Source organism: Ambystoma mexicanum, chromosome 6q (genome assembly GCF_040938575.1).
Source record: "Ambystoma mexicanum isolate Mex_15411 chromosome 6q, UKY_AmexF1_1, whole genome shotgun sequence".
Classification (NCBI taxonomy): domain Eukaryota; kingdom Metazoa; phylum Chordata; class Amphibia; order Caudata; family Ambystomatidae; genus Ambystoma; species Ambystoma mexicanum.
Genome location: NC_090937.1, coordinates 1,590,972,785 through 1,590,998,725, shown reverse-complemented (window position 1 = coordinate 1,590,998,725; position 25,941 = coordinate 1,590,972,785). Strand labels below are relative to the sequence as shown.

The 25,941-nt window shown below is 48.0% G+C and overlaps 1 protein-coding gene across 2 annotated transcripts in view; it reads right to left on the bottom strand.

Moving 5' to 3' along the window:
- The window catches only part of ALMS1 (ALMS1 centrosome and basal body associated protein), a 417,466-nt gene that overhangs the window by 254,263 nt on the left and 137,262 nt on the right, over nt 1-25,941 (bottom strand). For both annotated transcript variants that reach the window (XM_069632315.1, XM_069632316.1), the window contains one exon: nt 18,169-19,930. In XM_069632315.1, the coding sequence (XP_069488416.1) occupies nt 18,169-19,930 (1,762 nt within the window). The remainder of the gene's footprint in view (nt 1-18,168; nt 19,931-25,941) is intronic.

The following is a 25,941-nucleotide window of genomic DNA, read 5'->3' as shown; positions in this document are numbered from 1 at the left end:
TCTGGTGCAGGGGCGCATGGAGTCCAGTTACGTCACTGGATGAATTCAATGTGCAGGTTAGAGTCCCTTTGCAATAGTCTTTAGATGCTGAGACTCCGTTGGGCGATGCTGTTGCAGTTGCACGTGCGGAGACACGTGAGTATAATTGAACTATGGTCTTTTCCAAAATGGCACCTGTAACAATGTCTTTTTCCCTTTCAGGTGCTGGGATGCTGTGGACGATGCCGCCGTTGCTGCACGTGCGGTGTCCGGTAAGTATAACTGAAACGTGGCCTTATCCTAATGGACGTCTTAAACAATGTCTTTTTCCCTTTCAGGTGCTGGGATGCTGTGGAGGATGCCGCCGTTGCTGCACGTGCGGAGGCCGGTAAGTAATAGTTAAACTGTAACCTTATCCAAATGGGCGCCTTTAACAATGTCTTTTTCCCTTTTAGATGCAGGGATGCTGCCGGAGTGAAGGCCGCGGTGAGCCTTGGAGTGATCAAGGATGGATAAGGTAAGCGAGTGCGGCTGCGGGCGTTTTGCACGTTTTCTAACCTTGAACTTTTCTTTGCAGGTCTCGGAGACTGGATTCTGGAGGTTGAATTCAGGTACGTATGAATTCCCGCGTGTTTTCTTAACCCCAGGTTGCTGCTCGGGAAGCTGAGGATGTATCCGAACCAGGAATGCAGGAGCCGACACGGTGAGCGTCCTGCTGCTGCTGCAGAATAACGCGAAGCACGTGAAATCCATCAGGCGTGGTTTAAATAGTGTAGCAGAGCTTTGGTGCATGTTCTTCCTCCAGCCCCACCCAGGTAAGAAAAGAGTTCCTGATTTGAGGAAGTAGTTCCTCTCAGCCCTGCTGGCTGGGAACTTCAGCCTGACTGGGTTGCTCTGGGTGAGTATGCAGCATGGTCTGCCCCAGGTAAGTCCACCCAAGCATTATGACATGGTTTACCCATATGAGCCCGGTGCCTATGGCGCCGGGACTGAAACCCTTTATGAGCCTGGCGCCAAAGGCGCCAGGACACGGTCCAAAGGGCCCCTGTATGGGCCTGCTGGGTCCGGAAGAATGAAAGGCGGGCCTGCTTCCGAGGATGCTGGACCTGTCCTGGCTTCTTGGGAGCAGTGCTCATTACAGTACCCCCCCCGCAAGGCCCCTCCCAAACTTGTCCTTCCCGGAAGTTTTGGTTTATTGGGAAAAGTCCAGTGAAATTTTCTGACTAAACGAGGAGCATGGACATGGTCATAGGGTTCCCATGATCTCTCCTGAGGTCCGTAGCCTTTCCAATCGATGAGGTAGAATAGTTTTGATTTGATGATCTTAGAGTCCAAAATATCTTTAACCTCAAATTCGGGTTCTCCATTCACTTGAACAGGCTCTGGAGAACTGGTCAATCTGGTACCCGGTTGCATGGGTTTCAAAAGAGAAACGTGAAATACAGGATGTATTTTCATATGGGTTGGCAATTTTAATTTGACAGCTACCGGATTAACTATGGCCGTAATTGGATATGGTCCCAGGTGTTTGGGGTTGAAGGTGCGAGGCCCTTTAAGCGATAAAGGTTTGGTGGACAGCCAAACTTGATCTCCAACCTGGTATTGAGGGGCATCGCTTCGGTGTTGGTCTGCTCCCTTCTTGTACCTTTCTTTGGCTCGTTGAAGATGTGCAGTCGCTTCTTTAAAGGTTTGGGTGATAACAGTATGCAATTGATCCACGGCGGGTGTTCCAAGATCTTGAGGTGGGTCAAGGTCGGAAGTTCGAGGATGAATACCATACAAAATGTAGAAGGGACTCTTCCCGGTCCCTGAATGAAATGAATTGTTGTATGCATATTCTGCTATCCAAAGGATGTCCTTCCAGTTGCTCTCCGACTGTTGTAGCATGCATCTTAAAAATTGCTCGAGAGTCTGGTTGGTTCTCTCGGTTTGTCCGTCGGTTTGGGGATGATGGCTGGTTGAAAGTCTTACATCGATTTGAGCTAATCGACAACAGCTGTGCCAAAAGTGAGAAACAAACTGGCTTCCCCTATCTGAGATTACTATCGATGGGAAGCCGTGTAATCGGACAATGTTTTCGAGAAATACTCTGGCTAGGACTGAAGCTGAAGGCAAACCTTTTAGCGGAATAAAGTGGGCCATTTTAGAAAACAAGTCTACAATAACAAGAATGGTGTTGTACCCGGAACAGGAGGGTAAGTCTGTGATGAAGTCCATGGAAAGGGTATGCCAGGGACATGGTGGAATGTCTAATGGTTGCAGAAGACCAGCCGGCCTTTTCTTCTGACCCTTGTTTTGAGCGCATACACCGCAGGACATCACAACATTTTTAATGTCTTTTCTCCACGAGGGCCACCAGAAGTGTCTCTTCACCTTTTCAGTGGTTTTGGCAATGCCAGGGTGACCCTCAATTAAAGAATCATGATAGCAGGAGATTACCAGTCCTTGTAAATCGGTGTGTGGTAGAAATAATCGTCCTTTGAAATAAGGCAAATCATTGCTTACGGTGAAATCGTTTCCTTTTTGTAACCAATTCTGTAAGTCAGATGGGGTCACAAGTTGTTTTGTTTTTTCCTCAATATCCTCGATGGATTGTGAAGAAATCAGGCCCACGATTCTTTTCTCAGGAATTATTGGTACAGGTTCTGGATTGGCAACGTTATCTCCCATTCCAATTCGGGAAAGAGCATCCGCTTTGCCGTTCTTGTGGCCTGGGCGATAGGTGATTACAAAGTCAAATTCAGCAAAGAATAGAGCCCAGCGAAGTTGTCTGGAAGATTGAGCCTTGGCGGTTTTTAAATACTGCAGATTTCGATGATCTGTGATCACTGTGACGGTGTGTTTGGCCCCAAGAAGATAATGCCGCCAGGCCTTAAAGGCGGATTTAATCGCTAGAAGCTCTTTATCTGTAATGGTGTAGTTGATCCCCGGCGCCGAGAACTTCCGAGACCAGAATGCCACAGGATGCAGCTGGTTAGTCTCTGGATCTCTTTGTGATAAGACAGCTCCCATTGCTAAGCTGGAGGCATCGGTTTCAACGATATAGGGGAGGTCTGGGCGTGGGTGTTTCAAAATTGGCGCCGAGGTAAATTTAGCCTTTAGCTCTTGGAAGGCTTGTTCTGCTTCCGCAGACCATTCGAAGCGTTTATTCTTTCTTAAGAGGGCGGTGATGGGTTGTACCACTCGTGAAAACTCTGGAATAAATCTGCGGTAAAAATTGGCAAAGCCAAGCATGCTTTGAACGCCTTTCACGGAAGTAGGAGATGGCCATTTGAGGATAGCGTCAACTTTTCTTGAGTCCATGTGGACCCCTTTTGGTGACATAATGAATCCCAAAAATTCGACTTCCGTGACATGAAAAACACATTTTTCAAGCTTGGCAAAAAGTTTATGTTGGCGAAATTTTTCAAGGACCGCTCTGACATGATTTGGATGGTCAGCTTCTGAGGATGAGTATACAAGAATGTCATCTATATAGACAACATCGCAGACATCAATGAGTTCTCTGAGGACATCATTCATGAAATACTGGAAGGCGGCCGGTGCATTGGATAGTCCGAAGGGCATAACTTGATATTCAAACAGCCCATACTTAGTACGAAATGCCGTCTTCCATTTGTCCCCTTCCTTGACCCGTACCAAGTGATAAGCTCCCCGGAGATCTAGCTTAGTATAAATACAGGCGTTTTTCACTTGGTCAATGAGCTCTCGGATCAGAGGTATTGGGTACTGATTTTTTACAGTTATCGGGTTCAGAGCGCGATAATCAATACAGGCTCTAAGGTCACCTTCTTTTTTTGGTACGAAGAACAGAGCCGAGGATGCAGGGGACTTCGACGGACGGATAAAGCCATTGGCCAGGTACTGGTCTAAATACTTTCGCAAATGAAGATTCTCAGGCTCGGTAAGGGCGTAAATTCTACTGCAAGGGGGAGTGGCTCCGGGTATCAGGTCTATTTGACAGTCATAGGATCTGTGGGGAGGCAGGGTATTAGCCTGTTCCTTCTGGAAGACATCCCTGAATTCTTGATACTCTGGAGGCAATTGCGGTCCTTCGGCCGTTGCTACCGCTAGGCCAATACTAGGTCGAGGATAACAAGTGGTTGCACACTCTGGGAACTGTATCGTCTTTGCTCGCCAATCAATCTGAGGATTGTGTTTCTCCAACCAATGAATCCCTAGAATTACCTGGAATTGAGGAGCCTTGATCACGTCGAACACGATTACCTCCTGATGTCCGTCTTGGCCTGGTATCGTCACTTCAATAGTGGTATGGGTCACTGGTCCGGAGGCAATTTCCGTCCCATCCACCGTGGTAATGACGTCTCTAACCACCTTTGGACAAAGAGGTAGGTTCATCCTGGAGGCCAATTCGCGATCCACATAATTTCCAACTGCTCCGCTATCAATGTATGCCTTAATTGCATGCAAGCGATCCGGTTGCTCTGGGTTTATGAGGATCATTGGTATTATGAAATGCAAGGTCAAAGAACTGGTTTTTACGCTCGGCAAGCGGACCTCTACACTTGTCGGGCAAGGTCGTTTCCCGGCTCAGATTTTTCAGAACTCTTAACAGAGACTCCCACTGTCTTCTTAGGTGGTTTCGTCGGGCAATCTCGAAGAAAATGCCCAGGACTCCCACAATAGAGACATAGTTGCATTTGTCGTCTCCGGTCACGTTCTTTCTGGTTTAAGGGGCCCTTTACAACCCCAATTTGCATCGGTTCGACGGCTTCTACTCCCTTGGTGTAACTTTGAGACTTAGGGAACACTCGTGTTTCAAACCTGGATCGATCCACCTTTCTATTTTGTAGCCTGTGATCCAACTGGACCACCAAATTAATGTACTCTGAACAATCCTGAGGAGGATTCACTACCTGGGCAAGGACGTCTTTGAGTTCGCCACGTAAACCTCTGTAAAAAAGCGTGATCCTTTTGTCCTCGGGCCATCTGGTTTCCACGATTAGCCTATTGAATGATGCAATGTAGGTCAAAAGATCTTGATTGCCCTGTCGTAGGGAAAGGAATTCATTGTCCAGGGCCTGCCCCTGGGAATGCCTTGCAAAATGTCTTTCCATATTGGCCTGGAAGGCCGGGAAATCACGAAGGATTGGATCGTCCTGTGTAACTAGAGGGATCGACCAATCCGCAGCGCTGCCGCTAAGATACAAAAGTACAAAGGCTACCTTGGTCTGGTCCGTCGGAAAGGCTGCAGGTCTACAAAGAAAGTGCAAACGGCACTGATTCATAAATACTGTGAATCTTTTAGGATTACCAGAATAGCGTTCAGGTGACGCCAAAGGCACATTTCCAGGTATGTTGATTTGAAATGGGTTGGCTGAGGCCACTGGAATATAATCCCCCCCTGAGTTAGGTAGAGGGGTTTGTCCTGCTTGACTCTGTAATAACTGTCTGGCGAGTTCATCAGTTCGTTCCTTTGACACTATCAATTCCCTCCTAAGGGTGTTTGTTTCCTGGTGAGCAGCATGGACTTCGGCCCTTAATTCACCCAACAACTGGGCCAACTGGTCTGTGTCAGAAGTTTCCATAGCGCCTGGGTAGGAAATTTTTGGTAGGCTTCGCGTTCTGTAACGCTCACCTGGTTCCTACGGAGGCGCGGACTCAGGCTGGACTGCGACCCTGGGTTCGGGATGCGCTCAGGGTGGGACCTCCGAATACGAACTGCCTGGTTTGTGAGGTATTTTTCTGTAGATGGGAAAAAAGGGGTAAATACCCAAGTGATAGGATGAGGTTCCCCCTAGTCTTGCTTCTCCCACTTCTAGGCTTTCAACAAGTCTCAGCGAGCTCTTACCTTTGGCTTGGTGAAGGTGAGCTCTCCATCCTGCTTCTGGTGCAGGGGCGCATGGAGTCCAGTTACGTCACTGGATGAATTCAATGTGCAGGTTAGAGTCCCTTTGCAATAGTCTTTAGATGCTGAGACTCCGTTGGGCGATGCTGTTGCAGTTGCACGTGCGGAGACACGTGAGTATAATTGAACTATGGTCTTTTCCAAAATGGCACCTGTAACAATGTCTTTTTCCCTTTCAGGTGCTGGGATGCTGTGGACGATGCCGCCGTTGCTGCACGTGCGGAGTCCGGTAAGTATAACTGAAACGTGGCCTTATCCTAATGGACGCCTTTAAACAATGTCTTTTTCCCTTTCAGGTGCTGGGATGCTGTGGAGGATGCCGCCGTTGCTGCACGTGCGGAGGCCGGTAAGTAATAGTTAAACTGTAACCTTATCCAAATGGGCGCCTTTAACAATGTCTTTTTCCCTTTTAGATGCGGGGATGCTGCCGGAGTGAAGGCCGCGGTGAGCCTTGGAGTGATCAAGGATGGATAAGGTAAGCGAGCGCGGCTGCGGGCGTTTTGCACGTTTTCTAACCTTGAACTTTTCTTTGCAGGTCTCGGAGACTGGATTCTGGAGGTTGAATTCAGGTACGTATGAATTCCGGCGTGTTTTCTTAACCCCAGGTTGCTGCTCGGGAAGCTGAGGATGTATCCGGACCAGGAATGCAGGAGCCGACACGGTGAGCGTCCTGCTGCTGCTGCAGAATAACGCGAAGCACGTGAAATCCATCGGGCGTGGTTTAAATAGTGTAGCAGAGCTTTGGTGGATGTTCTTCCTCCAGCCCCACCCAGGTAAGAAAAGAGTTCCTGATTTGAGGAAGTAGTTCCTTTCAGCCCTGCTGGCTGGGAACTTCAGCCTGACTGGGTTGCTCTGGGTGAGTATGCAGCATGGACTGCCCCAGGTAAGTCCACCCAAGCATTATGACATGGTTTACCCATATGAGCCCGGCGCCTATGGCGCCGGGACTGAAACACTTTATGAGCCTGGCGCCAAAGGCGCCAGGACACGGTCCAAAGGGCCCCTGTAGGGGCCTGCTGGGTCCGGAAGAATGAAAGGCGGGCCTGCTTCCGAGGATGCTGGACCTGTCCTGGCTCCTCGGGAGCAGTGCTCATGACAAGACGATAAGGCAGAAAATTCTTAAACTAGACCGAGTTTCATGTTAGTTCAGTATACGAAAAATCGTTGTCAAGAGCACAGTGGGATTTACGGACTGCATTACGCAGAGACACAATGGAAATTGCAAATATAATGTAAGTAACTCTTTAGACGCTTTTATAACGGAATGAAGAATTAATGAATGGATGCATGAATAAATGAATGAATGAATGAAGAGCTTTGAAAACGTTTGTGGGATCGTCCTTGTAGCGAGCACATGGGCATTCAGGTCCACATTCCACACACATGTAGACAAAAAGTCGTTTCTCATTGTGTACTAACCTCGATTTATTTCGTTAGTTTTCGCATTGATTTTAGAGCCGAACATACTTCAGTGCACTATCCTTGAAAGCAAATAGTTTCAGCTCGGCCGTAATAAATAAAATGAATAATATTAATAAAAATCGTCTGGCGAGACTAATTATAAATTTTATGTTTTCAAAACAGGTATATACTTCCATTTTGCCACTGCCACCAGTTTCAGACACCGGCAGACGGTTTCTCCAGCCGCCAGCAGCAGCTAAATGTAAACAACTGCACCATTCTGATGATCTTATGGGACGATCGCCAAGGGCACATATGCCCTTACGCGGTACTAGCGGCTAGAAGCAACATATCAACCTTTACGCTGGCCTAGTGCCTACTTGATGGAACAGCCTTGGGGTTCAACGTGCAACAAAAGTGCTTCTTTGAACGAAAACCAACACCCTGTGTACCATAAAGGAACAGCGCGTGACTCACGATAAAATTTGACGGATTTGCGGATAGAGATAAAAGAAAATAAATGACTTTCAGAGTTCATATGGCAATTGCTGAATATTCTATAAACATTTCATGTCAAATAAATGTATTTTATCAAATTTACCGTGTTGCTGTTTGATTTTAAAGTACAGTTTCATATTCCGAATTGTGGCGCGCTGTGTTGTGAGCTGATCTGTGTTGGTTTCCGGGTTCTGTGTGAAGTCGCGTAGAAGACGATTGGGCGCGTTTGCCTACGCAGCACAGAAACGTCACGGAGAGAGGTGGGGAATATGAATGTTTTGATAATGTCAGGCTCAGGGGCGGGGGATATGATTTAGTGCCGCAAAAGCAGGTCAGCCGGGGAGATGCGGCGAGTGATAGGATTATCACAAAATGGCAGCTCCCTGGTGCCTGTTTTCGCGTGTGTTTAATGGACGAAAACTCGGGTAAGTTCCATAGGAAATTTTTCTAAAATCGAGCGACTTAGGCTTAAAAACACATGGCCGACCCGTAGAGGCAATAACAATTTTTGACCGAACCATTCCTTTAACCGCTCATTAAACTATCATCCACATAGCCTCATTAGTTTGTAGCTCCTGGCTGTATTCACATAGACCTCCCATTAAAGGTTCACTTCAAAATTGTTCATGAAACATTTATAGATTTCTCAGTTTCTTTTCCAAATTCAGTAAAGACAAGCCACCTCATTCTGCAGAGGTAATACTTCCAAAGTGACCTTCAAAGTAGCAAACTTGAATCACGGGGCAGCTGAGGCTTTTCAGCCAATAAGTCTTTGCATTCAGGAACTTGTAGTTCAGTTTCCCCCATTAGAAGTGGAAAGCCAGTATGGTGGGTTAATGCATCTACTGCAGCAATCTGGCTACAACTGAAGGTCATAACTTTGCAAGTAAAATGTGGAGATAGTGAACTTTTATGGTTAGAAATATAGCAACACACACACATAAACCACCCCCACCCCATATGGGCTACATAAAAAACGTAATCTGTGGGGGATGGGGGGACGACGATGTGTGTAGGTAACAAGATTTGGGCTATCTTGGCTTTATGTGCTATAATATGTGTCTCCTTGCATTGGTTTCTTGCACTGAACTCCAATTACAAACAAGAAATCCCACTGGTTTAGCTCTTGTATAGGCATGTTTCGGCACTGCCATCATATCCTCAGGATTTCACCATTTATTTTCTAGTAGTTGTAATCTTATGGTCATAACCCCATTATGGATGTGACTGAAAAATAACTACCCCATGCCTAACAAAAGTAAAACATATTGGCTTTGCCAGTGCTCGTTTTGTTTGGTCGACATGGAATGCACAACCCCTGCCTGTCACCAGTGAAAGATACAACAGCATCATTGGACAAACATGGATGAAACATACATTGGGGTAAATCATTCAAGCTGAAAGCTACTAGCCAAGAATAAAATGTCACTCACACCCACAGTTCTACACATGCAATAAGAACACCATTTCTCAAATGCCAAGACTCAAAACTCACTCGCCATTGGCTAGTTGCAATCGCAAATTGTGATGATTGCACATGTCAAAGCCACAGGAGGCAAGAACTATGAGACAGAGTGGAAATATGCCATTGCTTTTCAGTGGAACCGAGGTAGGTTTTTGGGGCCCTTTAGTAGTTACCTGTAGAGGAGGGCTGGGGATGCCAGAGACATGTTCCAAGCAGCGGAAGCCATGTTGCAGGAACATTTCGGTCTGAAGCACATTGTATTGATAGGTGTTAGGCAGAAACCTGTGCAGTTCCCTTAGGGAACACTGCAAAAGATTTAAGACTACAGGTATAGCAGTAAACCCACTTGGTAGCAGTCTGCACCACCCAGATTTACTTGTGGCTGAGCAGTCAGACTTCCCTCAAGAAGAGTTAGGCAGTATGCAAAGTATACACAATATGTACTCAGACACAATAGCACAAGCAAACACTGACCAGAGCTTGGTTTCAAAAGTATATAGTTATTTATTTTCAAGAACACATAAGTTGAAAACACTCTAGCAAAATATAGTAAAAACACTCCAAACACAGTTATATGGAAAGCAGTCCCAATCCTTATTCCTATCCAGACAACTCTAGGTTAACACCACATAATTCAAACAGAGGTGAGCGCTTAACGTTAGATGACACTCTAGTAGGTAAAGAGAAGGGAGGGAGAAGAAGCAGAATTAGGATAAACACACCACTCTAAGGTTAAGAACACTTTTTGTAAGCTCAAAGAAGCACAAAGTCACAGGTGAGCAAAAGTCACTAAGCAGGGCCCACTCTTAGAGCAGACAGAGCGAAAACGTGCCCAAGATCACACAGTTGGTAGGGATTCAGAGTCTTGCAAAAGAGTTCGGAAAAGAGTTAGAGAGGCTTAGAAAGTTTAGCCAAAGTGTCCCAGGCAATCCCAGGATCGAAAGCCGGGGGCTAAAACTACCCCGTACAGTCGGTGGCAAGGGAAGCCAGGCGGAACACGGTACCTTAACGGAAAGGATCCTCCAGCGGGGGCAGTTGTTCCAGGCAGTGGCAGCAAGGCTCGACGTCGGTCAGGGGAGAAGAAGATCTCGCTGAAGAGCAGAAGAAGAAGGTCGTTGCACTGCCCGGGAAGAAACCAGCCGCGGAGTCCTCCGGTTAAAGGGTTGTACCGACTTTCGCGGTTGGGGTAAAAAGTGGTGGGTATTCCGGTTGCCGGGGTGCTTGGCACTGGCAAGGCGGCCACGAGATACCTCGAAGAGCGGAAAGAAGGTGAAAACTGGTTGTCCCCACCAGTCAAGGGAAGCAGCCACTCCGTTAAGAGTTCTCCTCGGTCGTCGGGAAAAGTGGTGAGATGGTTCAGCAGGGCTCCACCGGCGGTGTCGTCGTAGCAGATCAGCTCAGCTCGTCCCTCGTTGGATTCTTAGGTCCTGTGGCGACTTCTGAAGTTCCAGTCCCCAAAGCCCTGCTTTTATGCAGCAAACCCCCATTCACCCAGCCTAGCTGTCACTCAAACATGCTAAGTGGTGAGCCGGCCGGCTCACCACTTGGGCCAATCAGGACGGAGTGCGACTTGAGTTACCTAGGTAACTCAGTCCAGGGTGCCTAAATCCCCCTCCACCCCTCCTAAGTACCCCAGACAGAGTGGCACCACTTTGGAGGGCTTCTGTGGAGAAGCCCGCCAAAAGTGGGACAAAGGGCTCCACCTTGGGTCAGAGTTACAGAGGCGAATGCCAACGCCATTTTAGCATCACGTTTTGGCAAAAAATCCCAACCGGAGTTATAATAATAAATATATAAACCGGCGGTATGTTTAAGGCTACCGTAAATAAATAATTAAATGTGTTAGCCTAAAACAATGGGACATCCCATAGGAAAATATTCGCGGTCGAATATAAAACGTAGTTTCCACTGCCACCAGCCAAAACTCGATCAGGGGGGACGGAGACGTGCCCCCTCGACTAACAGACCCTGGGGCAATCGAATTGCCCCAGCCAGTACGTCCACAATATGATGGTTTGTACTGGTTCTGTTCAGGATTTAAGACTAGTAAAGTCTTTGGTGACTTTACATGTCCTGGGAGACAGTAGTCAGTCCCAGGGTATGGAGTCTATGTTGGGGAGTCCCTAGGACACCCCTGGGTTACGGCACAGAGGGTGCTGTGTAACCCACATCACAAAAATATATGAGGCCCTATGGAGTAAAAGACCCCATAGCCCATTCAACACAAGGTTTAACCAAGAAAACACACTTCAACATGCCCAAGAGTGAGGGTAAAAGAGTCTCACTCTTGGCAGGAGAAAAAAAGGAAACCCTAGAAATCCAGCAAAGCTGCTGGGGGACTCACTAGGTAGGGAAATTCAGCCTAAACAGAGAATTCTCCCTAACAATAGGATATGATAGGTTATTTATAACGCGCTTAACACCCAGAGGTTTCTAAGCGCAGACCAGGGGATCGAACCTGTGTTGCTCCGTGTGATCTTGCTTCCAAGGTGAGCATGTTGCCCCTGAGCTATCCTCCCTCAGAGAAACTGTTTTTTTTCTGTAGTGCGCAAGAAAATAAATAGTGTTCTACACAACTGCATTACATAAGTTAGTGAAAGATAGAGCATTGGAATATGTGTCAGGGTCAGGGACTTGACCTCGTCAAGGGGGAGCAGGGACTCCTGCCAACCTGAAGCAAGAGGACTACCAGGGTTTTATTTTTACCAGAGCCAGTCCCGCATCAGAGGCAGGGTGAGGGAGTTGGGCCGGCCCCAGAATCTGCGCCCCATATGTGCCACAATTGCGTTCCAGAGTTATTTCTGCTTTATCGCAGAACTTCAAGTATCAGCATGCCTAGCCAAGGTATCCAGCCATTTTATTGCAAACAAAACAGAGTGGTACATAACAGAGCGGACAAAAACACAGAAAAACATTGAAAAAATTAAATAAAAATGTAAAGAGTAGGATATATGATATGATGTGGCATTTATTACGCGCCTGTACACAAGTGTTTCTATGCGCTAGAGGGGTAGGGGGTCAAAATGGGTCAGGATGGGGTTGGAGTGGCTTTAAAAGGGTGGAAGAAAAGAGGGGCTTGTGGGCGGGAACAAACACAAAATCCCTCTGTTTTTCAGTGTTTTGTCCGCAATGAAATTTACCCCTCTGTAATTGTGGTCTGTAAGATCACACATAACCCTAGCAACCACAGAAGACAGTAGAGGAATGCTCTCAGCATCTTTTAATGTTATTCCAAATGACCCGCATTCTTTACCCCCTGTAGAAGACGTTGCTGCGAGAAATGGAGACACCACCTGGCAGAAACAGCGGACCACACGGGTGCCCAAGACACATGTGAATCCCACGCAGGAAAAGGGAGCGGTGAAAACAGGGGCTAATGAAGACTTGTAGAGTCACATCTCTCCCCACCCCTGGGGAAAGATCCGATAGAGATTGGCGCCCAAGGTCAGGTGAAATGGAAGTCCAATGGAAGGGCGAAAGGTCAAAAACAGGGCTGTGAATGGAAGACAGGAAGAAAGGGGTTTGGGTGAAGTCAGGTGGAGTGGAGGTGGAGGATGGAGTAGCTTGTGGTCGTGCAGGAGATTCAGGTGCGGTGTTGGTAGTGAGAGATTGCTACCAGAACGTGAAGCAGCCAATGTGTGACTGACTGCGAGAGTGAGTGGGCAATGAGAGATTGAGTGGGTGGGTGTTGAGAAAGAGGGATGAGTGAGAGAAGAGAGAGATGAGCAGAGTACTGAAATTATACACAAACTTGCAGGCCCTTGTGGGCTAACGAAAGCAAAAAAGACAGAACCACAGGAATGTCACATGAAAAAGGATCCACATTGTTAACCCTAAACCAGTCGCAGAACTTTCTCCAACGGCAACGGTACAGGGACTTTGTTGCAGGCCGTCTGGCCGAAAGCAACACCTCCATCACGTCTTCAGGGAGGTCCCAATCCTTATACCTCAACCTTTCAGAAGCCAAGCGTGAAGGTTGAGGGATCTGACCTCTGGATGGAGAACCAGACCCTCCTCCCGTGAGGGCAGATCGTCTCGATAGGGAAGACGGCGGGGAGGGCAGATGGACAAGTCGGGAAGGTCCGTGTACCACGTTCTCTGAACCCATGCCGGAGCAATGAGGATCATCTGAGAACCGAACCTCTAACCTCTGCAGCACTTGCGGGATGATGGGGACTGGAGGAAACGCGTACAGCAGTGGGAAGGACCACTCCACCACGAACACGTCCCCTAAGGCTCCTCTTCAAGGAAATTCCCGCGAGCAGAACCTTTCGCACTTCCGGTTGACACTGGAGGCGAAGAGATCCACTTGTGGGGTCCCCCAAAGGGCGAAGATCTCCAGGAGAATCTCCTGAGCCAGCTCCCACTCGTGGGAGATCCCACTCTGCCTGCTCAGAGCTTCCACCGTCTCGTTTTCATCTCTGGCCAGATGAACTGCCGAGATCGAAATTTCCTGCTGGATGGCCCAGAACCAGAGCTGCATCGCCTCCCTGCACAGAGGAAGTGACCCTGCCCCCCCCCCTTTGTGTTGAGGTAGAGCATGGCCACTGTGTTGTCCGTCAGAATCAGGACATTCGTCCCTCGCACAGTCGGCAGAAAAGCATTCAGGGCAAGCCTGACGGCCCTCAGCTCCAACAGATTGATATGGAGTCTGGACTCCGACAGAGACAAACGACCGCTGACTGTCAACTCGATGGCATGAGGTCCCCATCTCGTGAGGGATGCGTCCGTCAAGATCGCCACCTCCGGCCAGGGTAGCCAAAATGGAGACCCCTTAAGCAGATTGCCTTTGACGGCCCACCACAGAAGTGCTGCGCGACCGAGGGCGGCACCTGAACGTGGTCCGACATCCTGCCGGAGGGCTGACTACTGCATCTTGAGAGCCCATTGCAGAGATCTCATCTGCAACCTCGCCTCTAGCACCAGAAGAATGCAGGATGCCATGAGGCCGAGCAACCTCAAGAACTTGAACGCCGGGAGACTCTGGGCATGTTGAAACTTGTGCACCATCTGCAGAATGTGATGAGCCCTCCCCCGGGGAGGGAAACACTGCCCCAGGGACGTGTCGAGCACTGCTCCGATGTACTGGAGCCTCTGAATGGGCATCAAGTGGGACTTCTTTAAATTGAGGGAGAAGCCCAGCTTGTGAAGGGAGTGGCAGGTGACTAACAGATGATCCAGGACTTGCTCGGGAGAGTGCGCCCTGATCAACCAATCGTCCAGGTAGGGGTAGACGTGAATCCCCCCTTTCCCGAGATACGCTGCCACCACCACCATTAGCTTGGTGAAAACCCTCGGGGCGGAGGTCATTCCGAACGGCAGGACCCGAAACTGAAAGTGCGAGGTGCCAACCACAAACCTCAGGTACTTCTTGTGCTTGGGATGAATCGGCACATGAAAGTAAGCATCCTTGAGGTCGAGAGATACCAACCAGTCCTGAAATTGAAGGGCCTGGAGGACTTGAGAGAGAGTAACCATCTTGAACTTGTCCTTCCTGAGGAGTTTGTTCAAACCACGCAAGTCCATGATGGGTCTCAATCCCCAGTCTTTCTTCGAAATCAAAAAATAAGGGCAATACCATACCCTTGTTCCTCTCCGCTACAGGCACCAGTTCTATAGCGCCTTTCTCCAGCAGGGATTTGATTTCCTGCGCAAGGAGCGGATCCAGACTCTTCAAAGACAGATTCCCTGGTGGATTGTCGTGAGGCCTCTGCCGGAAAGGAAGACAGTAGCCGTGGGCTATGATCTCCAGAACTCACACATCTGAAGTAATGGCACGCCATTCTACAAGATGCTGTGCCAGCCTTCCCCCCCAACCGGCGAACCATGGGACATGGCCTCATGACTGAGCTGAAGCGGCTGCGGCATTGCCTGAGGGTAAAGAGGCAACTGCCCGAGCGGCCTTGGCAGCTTGAGTACCTTGTTTTCCACCTCTGGTACTCCTACGGTGGCCCCTTTGACTTGCAGCTCCTCTCGATCTACCAACGGAAGAGTAGTATCAAAAGGAACCTCCCCTCCATTGCTGTCCCCTAGGACGAAAAGGCGGAGGTTGACGAACTGCAACGCTCAACGACTTTGCTGCAGCTTTGGAGGTCTGCAACCTCTCAAGGCTCTCGTCAGCCTTGCTGCCAAAAAGATGTTCACTATCAAAGGGCATGTTGAGAAACCGGGCTTGTACATCAGGAGCAAACCTTGACTTCCGCAACCATGCAAATCTGCGCATTACGGTGCTTGGCGCCATGGACCGGCTGACGCAATCTGCCATGTCCAGACCCGACTGAACGGATTGACACAATGCATCCTTGCCATCCTGAACAAGAAAGCTATCCCGTTCCTCCCCTTCAGGAATATGGTCAGCCGCCAAAGAGACAATTCGACAGAGTATGAGTGAAACGTGCTAAGGCACACACGGAGTTGGCTGCCTGTAAAACCATACCCCCTGAAGAAAACACTTTCTTCGCCCAGCCATCAAAACGCTTGTCGTCCTTATCAGGAGGGATGGTAGGGTACGACGCCTGTTTTGCCAGGGCCGTAGCCGCCTGCACCACCAAACTCTCCGGAGTGGGGTGCGTAGTCAAGAAGCTGGGGTCGCTACTGGCTGGACGGTATTTCTTCGGCAAAGACTTGCTCACTGCCGGGAGACTCTCCGGAGCAGTCCAAGCCGCTGCCACCCTTCTTTGCAAGGCCATATGGAATGGTAACACCGGGTCAGTTGGTGGACCTTGGTCAAGGATATCCGTCAGGTCATCCTGCAGAAAATCCACTAGTGGTGCAGACCACCCCAAGTATTCCGTCACCCTCGACATAAGGCGCCGGCACGAGGACTCGTGCCAGGCTCAGGCCTACCGAACACAACCTCCAGAGAGGTGTCCAGACCACTGGCGTCGTGCAAGGACTGACGCAGGTCTTCAAGCTGACTATGCCCAGACATGAGTTCGTCAGGAACCTCTTCAGGAACCATACCTTCATCGGACCCTTCATCCACCTCAGACATGTAATCCCGAGGCTGGAATAAATCCCTGGATGAGGGCATAGAAAAAGGCTCAAATACAGGCCTTACTGACTTCTGCAGGGCCTTTCTCGGCGTCGAGCGTGGCGTCAACGGCATCGACACAGGCCTCGAGGGCGGAGCCCCGAGCATGTCCTTCGGTAGCCTGGGCGCCGATGGCTTCCTCGGAGGCAGAGCCTCAAGAGAGTCCATCGACGACCTCGGCGCCAAAGACGTCAATGTCTTCTTCGAAGACCTCACAGGCTCCGACGGTCTCGAGGGTGTCGAGGACCGGGACCTGGAGCGGGCATGGCTAGAGCGAGCCACCCTGTCTGACTGGGACCTCTAAGGTGCCCGGTGATCGCGACAACCGCTTGAGCCCGAAGGTGTGCGAATGGTGTCTCTAGCACGTTCCCTGTCGGTGTCTTTCGACGGCGCGGACGGACGGAGCCCTGCGACTGAAAAATCGGCATCATCTCCTTACGAAATGAATCCCATTCTGCAGGAGTGGAATGCTTGTTGGGACAAGGAACCCGCCTACGGGCGGTTTCCTCGTACGAGGACGGGGAAGGCGACCGTGACGGCGCTACCGTGAGTGCCTCAAAGAGGCAGAGAAATGGCGGGACCCACTCCGGGACCGAGACCCCCTGGACTTACGCGACGATGCGGAGAGTCGCCCCTCGAATCGTCAGTCGAAAGCCCAGTGGATTTCGACTTCTGGGGCTTGGACACCTTACCGACAGAAAGCTTCTTCTTACGCTCCGCAAGGCTTTCGATGTTAACGACTGGCACTCGTCACAATCGTCCGTGAAGTGTTCCTCCCCGAGGCACCAGAGGCAGGCGTTGTGCGGGTCCATCAGCCACATCTTGGAACCGCATTCCTGACACTTCTTGAAACCCGGACGCGGGGTAGAAGAAGATGAAGACATCATGGAAATCTTCACAAACTAACAGGTTCGAAGAACTGAAAGAATAGAATGCATAAGAAACGAGGCGCGCCAAGATCTCCAAAGAGAACAAGTTCGTGGAAAAAACGGAACTGAGGCTACGGGCGTCGTGCATCCTACTTATAACATCCGGTGACGTCGGCTCGACGGAGGCCCTCGAGGACAGCGTATCGACGTCATCGACGCAGGAGCCGAAAATTTTCCAAAGCAGCACAGCTGTGGTGATTACCTCTCATAGATATGGAATACGTCGGAGGACCCAATCAACTCTGCACCTTTCTACAATTCCCAATTCCACAGCATATGTATTAGATCAGCGTCATCCTGGTGGCACCAGGGGCAGGTAGCCGACACTCCTGTGTTAAATCTGGCCACTCTGCTGGGGGTCATATACATGCGGTGGAGTACATTGACCCTGGTTAGTCTAAATCTTGCATTTTGGGATAAATCTTTAGTAAAACCTAGTGCCAGCTGCCATTATTTGTCTGTAAACTCTGAGCCTATATCCATTTCCCAGCGTGCTTTAGGCTTGGTGTTTCTAATGCTAGACCCATCTAACAGGCATTCGTACAATCTGGAAATGGGTCTCCAACCATCTTCCAGAGTGTATATCATTGTCAAGAATGGGCGTTCCTGTGGTTCTGCAGGCCATTCCTTCCATTTATTTCTGCCCACCCTTGCTACTCTTATGTGTCTCAGAAATAGGCCCTTAAAGAGGCCCTTCCGCTTTATCAGGTTATCCACATCCCTAAAGGCCTCATTCTCGTACATGACGCCCCATGAGTGGTAAAAAGTTCCATTCACTCAGGAGATTAAAATAAAAAAAGTCCAGTCCAGCAAAAGTGATGGGGGGTCTCTCAGGCTAAAGGGAATTAGCACAGAAACTGAACACTCTCCCCAACGCAATGGTAATTAACAACAATGTGTTTCTTGTGGTACCAATTAAATGTGGCTACTTTTCATGACAGTTACAAATGTATGTTTCTAAATAAAAACAACAAACAAAATGCACGTTTCTCACCTGCTTGTCGCGAGGAGAAGGTTGTAATTGCTTTTGTTTTCAGATCTGCAGAACGTGGGCTCGCTCTAACACCTTCATCCTGGATATAAATCTCTGCTGAAAACGTGGTCTTCTCAGGGCTTTCCGTCGTTATCTGAGTCATAGCATCTGACAAACCCTTCTTAGTTTGTAAGGCAGAGATAGGATGATGATTGCCTTGCACAGCGGAATCCAAAACGTTAGCGTGCTGTTGCATCGATTTCAGTACTCCTTGGCTCCCTGAACGGGATGTGGCATCACCACCAGGGGCAGGAGAATGCAGAAAATAGGAGTCCTGGCTAGGCTGCGGCATTGGCTCAGCTACGGATCTTAAGCTCCTTTCAACTTGCTGTCCAGCTGCTACCTTTGCTTCTTGAGACAGCGGGGGGCTTTTCCGCTGCACGTCTGTGGTCAACCTGTCCAAATGTTTTCCTCCAGCTGTGTCCTGGGATATTATAGGCATGTCTGACTTCTCCACAGAAGAAAGCTCTATAAATGTGATGGGGGGAGCCTTTGGTGCAATTGTTACACGTACACAAGACATCGCTTTCCTGGTTGGCGAAGAAAGAGTTGCCGACTTGGTGTTGGACTGATCAGATGGTGGGGGACTCTGTACCCTGCGGTAATCTTTTGCATTGGAAGTTTGACTTAAACATATACTTTGCACCTTGTCTTCTTTAGTTTGCTCACTTGAATCTTTGGGGACAAGGTCTACCATGGATTGAACAATGTCTGCTTTAGTTCCTGTATCGGAGCCTCGACTGCTTACACTGAGTTTTTCTGGCTCGGGAAGTTTCATAAACGATGAACGACTGGAAACATTTACGGCTCTTTCGTTTGCCATGTCAGGCTTGCGAGCAGAAAACCTTAATCTAGGAACATTGCTGCTCTCTCGAGCAACGATTAGATCAGTGGATTCTCTACTGAGGTGGGAAGGTTTTCTGTCTCTGAGAATGTCTATTTGTGGCTCAGAGCTGTGACTTTCATCATCTGGAGAAGACCTGCCACGTTGGCCCATCAGCGGGCCTCTACTCGGAGGGTGTTCATGTATTCCAATCATACTAGAATGTGGGGGCAGGAAGTCGTTCGGGGCACTTTTACAATGCTCGTCATGATGCTTTGATCTTGCTGACAGACTCTCTTTAGGAAGCCTGGACTGCCTATTATCAGTTCTCTTTTCTTCTATGCCAATGGGTGATACCTCGAGAGGGAGTATTCTGGTTGGCTTGTCATTAAGGTTGGTGTTAAGGATAGGGGAAATGGAAGGGGATGGCGTACATTTGCGGGATGAAAATGTAATTGAAGTAATTGGCCTTGTAGATTCCTCAGACAACTGCTGGTCAGGAAAATGTCTTGTGTCCATTTGTCCATCGGATGATTCCTTCAGGCCGGGGGTCATAACTTTACTTGGGGGCATGAGCATTTCTGAGCCCATGGCCTCAAATGAAGTAACTGCGTGCTTCTTAGACTGGAGGGTCTCTTGTAGGTTCATGATCATTGATGGTTTGAAATTGGAAGCCCTTTGCTCGGATTTGTCGACAGCTAAGCTTGGCACATCATGGATTATGCCTTGCATGTGTCTAAACTGTCCTACACTTATGTCATGTGTCACTGCTTCCTTGAAACCAAGCGTATGGATATCATCTGAAGACTGTGCCCCTCTCGGATCTCGCAAGCAGCTGGTCCCATACCGGCCTCCATGCTGGCTGAGGCTGTCCGGATCCAAACAGGTTATCCGTAAACTCTGAAAAATGAACGCAAAAGAAAAAAAATCATTTACCTTAGCAATAACAAACGGACCAAATTAGTATTGCTCTAGAATGTACGCAGAGTAGGGGAGTGCACCTTACATACGAGTTACTCTTTCTACACAGAAACCACAAGCTCTTATACATTTTTAAATATATTTTATTCACGTCTCATATTTCCCATCGTCATGAAACAGATGATGCTTAGTGATAATTATTCTGTGTTATCCAATCCGCTATGCTAAGTTAATTTATTATTAGTATAGCAGTTATCTGCCATCAAAATTAGTTTGTATTGCACAAACCATTCCAGGAATTTGTTGCTGCACAGTTCAAGGGCTATTTCACACCACTTTTCTACAAGAATAGGTGAAAGGGTGCGTGGTTGGAGTATCCTAAGTGGGTGTACAATGTCAGGTGGCAAGTGTGAGGGTCAAAGATGTGCTTTGATCTTGGCCTTGCAAGCTTATTGTAGCAGCAGGGAAGTGTCAGGTGTCGATACAGTGCAAGCTGTAACAGTTCTCTAAACAGAAATAGGTGGAGCTAAAGTGAACATCGCAGCCACAGATTATCAGGCGCAGAGACCATATTTCTTGGGTTCTTTATGAATGACGGCTGAGCCCTTGACAGATTTATCCGGATGGCCCAACATGATCTACATAGGACACACTGTAACCACACAACTTTCTATCCACGCATCCTGGTACCAAGCCCGCTACACTCTAGACAGACCAAAAGGCCAGAGCAAATCTTCGCTAGCCAAATAAAAATAATAGAGCGTTACTTAACCCTCTGTACAAAGAGACGAAGAAAAGGAATTAAGTCAACTAAACCCTAAAGTTAGATGGCAACCCAAGACCTGGAAAGACCTTGAATTTTCATTGCATGGCAGTGTTCTTTGGCATATGGCTGTCTCTGAGAAGGCAGAACAGAGGCTCACAATGGAATGGCATGATGTATGGCGGAACATCAGAAAAGACAAAGCCAGTGTCAACGTGGAGTAACAAGCTATGAAACTAGATGGACGTGGCACGCAAGTCTGAGGTCAACCGCTTTCCTTGATTTCCTCATCACTCTTTTTCTAAGAGAATAGGTTTCCATTGTGTGCCAGGGCCACCTTATAGCACATCAGGCACAGTGAGGCATTTATAGCGAACAGGAAGATGCTGTTATTTATCAGAATCTGCTCAGAGACTCCTGCTGCAAACAATGTCAAGGCTTGAAAACACCAAGGACAGTCATTCTGTCACCACTGGCAAGCTTTGTGCTAACAGGCTAAAAGCATAATCGGGCTGCAAATCTACACACTGCACAGGAAGCTCATCTTTTAACAAAGGCCTCTGCTCAGAATAGATTCATTCTGTGGAGAGCCATACAAAGACAGACAAAGCCAAAAATCATGCAGAAGTAGGCCATTGAAAAACTGTGCTAAATAAAGGGGTAGGTCAGATCAAAAGGGAGTCTTGTTTTGTTACTGTAAACTCGTGCTTCAAAGCAATACTTCCGGTTTTCAAGGGAGAGAAAATAAGGCAAGTGGAGACAAGGCTAGTTCTACAGTGCGAGTTAAGGTTGCCTTGACTTCTCACAACCTCCAAATTTCCTCTTGGTTTTGTTGCAATTAACTCTGTCTTAACTCGTTTTTTCACTGAATTTCAGGGATTGTGTTATGCTATAGCTTCTCCATGGCCATTGGCCAGGGCCTTTGGCTGTGGCCTCTATCTATGTTACATTAATTAGTTAAAAAGGACCTGCGCCCATATCCTCTGTCTAGCAACTAACCAGATCTAATTGGCCATGGCATTTGACAACGGACATCTGTGGTGGCCACTGTCCATGCTGTACCATGTCAAGTAACCAAGCACGGTTTGTTTTTCATGGCCTCTACCCACTCTTTCTCCCCCCTTTATTAATTTCTGCAGTAGCGCCCCCTGACAAATTACCATGTCAATACACTTCAGTCAACTTCATCCCGCCTTCTATTACTGCAGTAATCACTGCAGTAATGGGAAAATGCTCGGAAAGGTAGAAGACTTTACCATCCTAACTACCAAACTCCACGTGCACCCCTCCTCTTTCCTTGGCCCACCCACCTCCCCCCATGGTGTTAATCCTCCCTGACCGTCACCTATTATCACCTTACATCTTTCACCCTCCCCATCTCTACCCTCATTTGCAAAAAAACATTTTCCTCCTCCAAATATCGTATGGAGACTATTCTTTTTTTTACACTTATTTTTTAAAGTTTCAGGCCAGCGAGCTAAATTAAATGTTATTGGTAACAGAAATTTAGGAAAAGTCAATTGTTGTTTCTTAACTATAGGGTGGCAGTTCAATCTCTCTCTATATAAAGCAAACAATCTTTTGCACCTATTCTCAGTGCAGTTTACTACAGAGTACAAAGCACATCAAGCGATAAGTGACTCGGAAAAAAGACCTACACGATCATTGATTTTCAACAATTGATGAGAGTGTGAGCCTGTATGTCTACAGAAACCGCGTATGGGTACTTTTTGCTGGCAATTATATATAAATAATATTAGGGGTTGAGAGGCTAACTGAACATGTGATCACATGTTTGCATTATGTCAAACCATTGCTGGACACCCTATCACGAAGACGCTGCCACATTCAACTTACACAAGCGTCCTCCCAGGTTTTGCCTAAGGTATGGATCTGTGATTGAATCCAGACACCATTCACAAACAGGCTACATCTGGTTCTGGCAACTAACGTACTAAACAGGACCATATAGGAAAACATGCAATCCCATTTACTCATAGGAATTATGTCTGCCATTGGACTTAGGCTGTAGGGATACCCCTGCATTACTCATTAGAATAAAACAATCATTGGTGCCCACAAGTACAGAATGGAAAGTTTGGTCTCATAACAGAGAAGTCACATCTATTCTGTAAATGTATAGGGGCTGACATTCTTAAGCCAAGAGGCCGGATGTGACTAAAGATTACAGTTTGATCTCTTGCGGCCTGGCATTCATTTGGTCCTCCATCCGGAGATTACTACTTACAAGGTCATGCTCGGAACTACGTATATAGGTGTGCAAGAAGGACATTCAAGTTTATGCTTTTATTTAAGGAGTCAGGATGGTTGGGTTTTTTCAGTGTCCCCAACACATGACAGGGACACTGTAGGTTCTTCTTTCCTGAGTTAGTCCTCAGAAGACCTTTTCTTTTCTTCACCTCCTCCCCTTCGCCACATTCTCTGTCCTTTTCACAGGTATGTGAGAACATGGGATACAGTGCCTGACTCACTCTTCAGGGGCTCCGCTCCTTCTTTCCTTTGTCAGGGCATCTGCCCTTTTCCTGCTCTGCTTTCTCCTTGGCCAGAGCTTCTGTCTTCACTTTCTCTTTGAGTCTTGAATTTCCTTGTTCCACTCCAGGTCTTACAGCCAGCCTATAAGTCTTACTATCCTCTCTGCGTCTTGCAATCTGTTCTTCCACTAAGGTCTTACAGCCAGCCCCTAAGTCCTCCTATCCTCTTTGCGTCTTGCAATCTGTTCTTCCACTAAGGTCTTACAGCCAGTCCACCAGTATTTCTCTCCTCTCTGGTTCTTGAAATCCCTTCTTCCTCTCCAGGTCTTACAGCCAGCCCATAAGTCTTACTCTCCTCTCTGGGTCTTGCAATCTGTTCTTCCACTAAGGTCTTACAGCTAGCGTTCCAGTCTTTCTCTCCTCTCTGGTTCTTACAATATACATTTCTGATCCAGGTCTTACAGATAACCCATCAGTTTTCCTCTCTTCTCTGGGTCTTACTGCAATCTGGTCTTACAGCCAGCCCAGGAACCTTCTTCTTTGCTCCAGCAATCGTCTTCCTCAACAAAACTCTTGTTAACTCTTGTAATGGGAGCTTGCCGTTATATAGTGCTTGCAGCGAAGTGATGAAACAGTCAGGCAAAACAGTGTTGCAACTTCAGACGTCCTGCCGATATCCGGCTCGTCCATGAGTATAGAAAAGGTCCACGGACTGAAAGTAGCAGAGTTTCGCCAAACGGCAGTCAATGCACCAAGAAAGCAGCGCACCCGCACGCAGCCCGCAGCAAACAGTACTTCGGTGTACTTCGCGGTGCGCGGCATGGGTGCGCGAGGGAACTCCAATTATTTCCGGCAGGTGAGGAGGGACAACCCAAGGAGCGGGATCGCCGGAGAAAGACACGCCTTGCAGGGAAGTGATGAAATAGTTAGGCAACACAGTGTTGCAACTTTAGACATCCTGCCGATTTCCGGCTCGTCCACGAGTATAGAGAAGGTCCAAAGACTGAAAGTAGCAGAGCTTCTCCAAACGGCAGTCAATGCACCAAGAAAGCAGCGCACCCGCACGCAGCAAACAGTACTTCGGTGTACTTCGCGGTTATACAGTGCTTGGACTGACTAGCTTACTGCAGATTGGCCACTCTGGACATGCTCTATGCTTTGTAGTCCTGAGTTCATGGGGGATGTCTTTAAATAGGGGAGGCGTCATCTTGGATCCCACTTCCGTTTCCCTTTTTTCCCGGACACAGAGGCGCAGCTGGTTTGTTTCCCCGTCTCGGGCTGTGGAGTTTTCCTTCGCTGTCTTTTGTGTTGGTGTCCTCTTGTGTCAAACAGCTCAGCTCCACTGAGTTGTGAGCAGTTGGCTTGTGGGCCACCCCCAAACCTTTGACGATACTGGATCAGACAACTTATCACTGGTTACCGAATAACTAAGTTTGGATCCTGTGGTGCCGTTGGCAGACTCTGCTACAATCACCACCAGCAATGGGGTGGTAGGCTTCATACAAAGCTGCTGTCCTGGCCACCTGTTCCTGCTCCTTCTCTCTCACTCTTTTATCTCTCCTCTACTGGCTTAGTCTCCTCTTTATTCCTCAATGACTCAACATTCTGGGCCTTTCTGACACTTTTAGCTTTCATTTCCCCTTATTGTACTTGGTCTCTTTGCTTGCTGTTACCTCTTGTTGTAGCTTACTGGAATTAGTATGGTGGGTGAAGCTCTTGAGGATGGTGATTAACTAGGAGCCTCAGTGATTCTCCAGTGCCTGGGTTAAAGATCGGGTGGTGACACATGACCCATATGACTTTGCTAGTCCCTTCGCCTAGCCTAGGGTAATGTTTGTTAGAAAGGAGTAAAGTGCATGCAAGAAAGGATAGCCCAGTGGCTTTGTCCTGTGTCCAATTTGCGGCCTTAGACATCATGGGTTTGTTTACCCTGCGTAAATGCAGGGGGGGGGGTGTGTGTGTGTGTGTGTGTATATATATATATATATATATATATATATATATATATATATATATATATATATATATATATATATATATATATATATAGCAAAGGGCATGATTTTCAGGAGGATGAGGCATTGAGGCATTTATTTTACATTGGGACTCCCTGCAATACTGAGGACCAAGTCGAATAAAGGGCAGGGAGACCAATTCCAGAGAAGCCCTCATGGTGCTATCCAGAAAAGGAAAAGTGTGAACTGGATGAGATGTTGAGAGCCATTCTGCAAATTAATACAAGTACCCACTGCTGAAAACCCCCAGTTCAGCTGCAGGGGACATCTTGGAAAGGACTGGGTTTTAGGATATTTTCCAAGATATAGATTGCTTGACCCTGTGCCTGTATGTCAATTGCGCAGTCAGATGATGCCAACTATTCAGATTACATCAGGAGTGGTACCAGGAATGAGATTATTTTCGGGAGAAAGACTGATTGATTGGCTGGATGCTTTATATAGTGTGTAATTACCCTACAGTGGTGGTCATTACGAGTACGGCGGTAGGGGGTTAACAGCACCGATAAGGATGCCGGTGCCGTTAACCCCCTACCGTCGCGTTCTGAGGTCCCTTAGCGGGTCCCACCAGGTCCGGCTGGTTTACCAGCCGCCCTTATCGGGACCCATTAAGGGACCATGGAGCTAATAACGGGCCTGTTATTTGCTCCTTCCCCATTGAGCCCTATGGTGGCCCGAATGGGGAATGGTATTCGAAATGGGGAATTAGCGGGTCCGCAT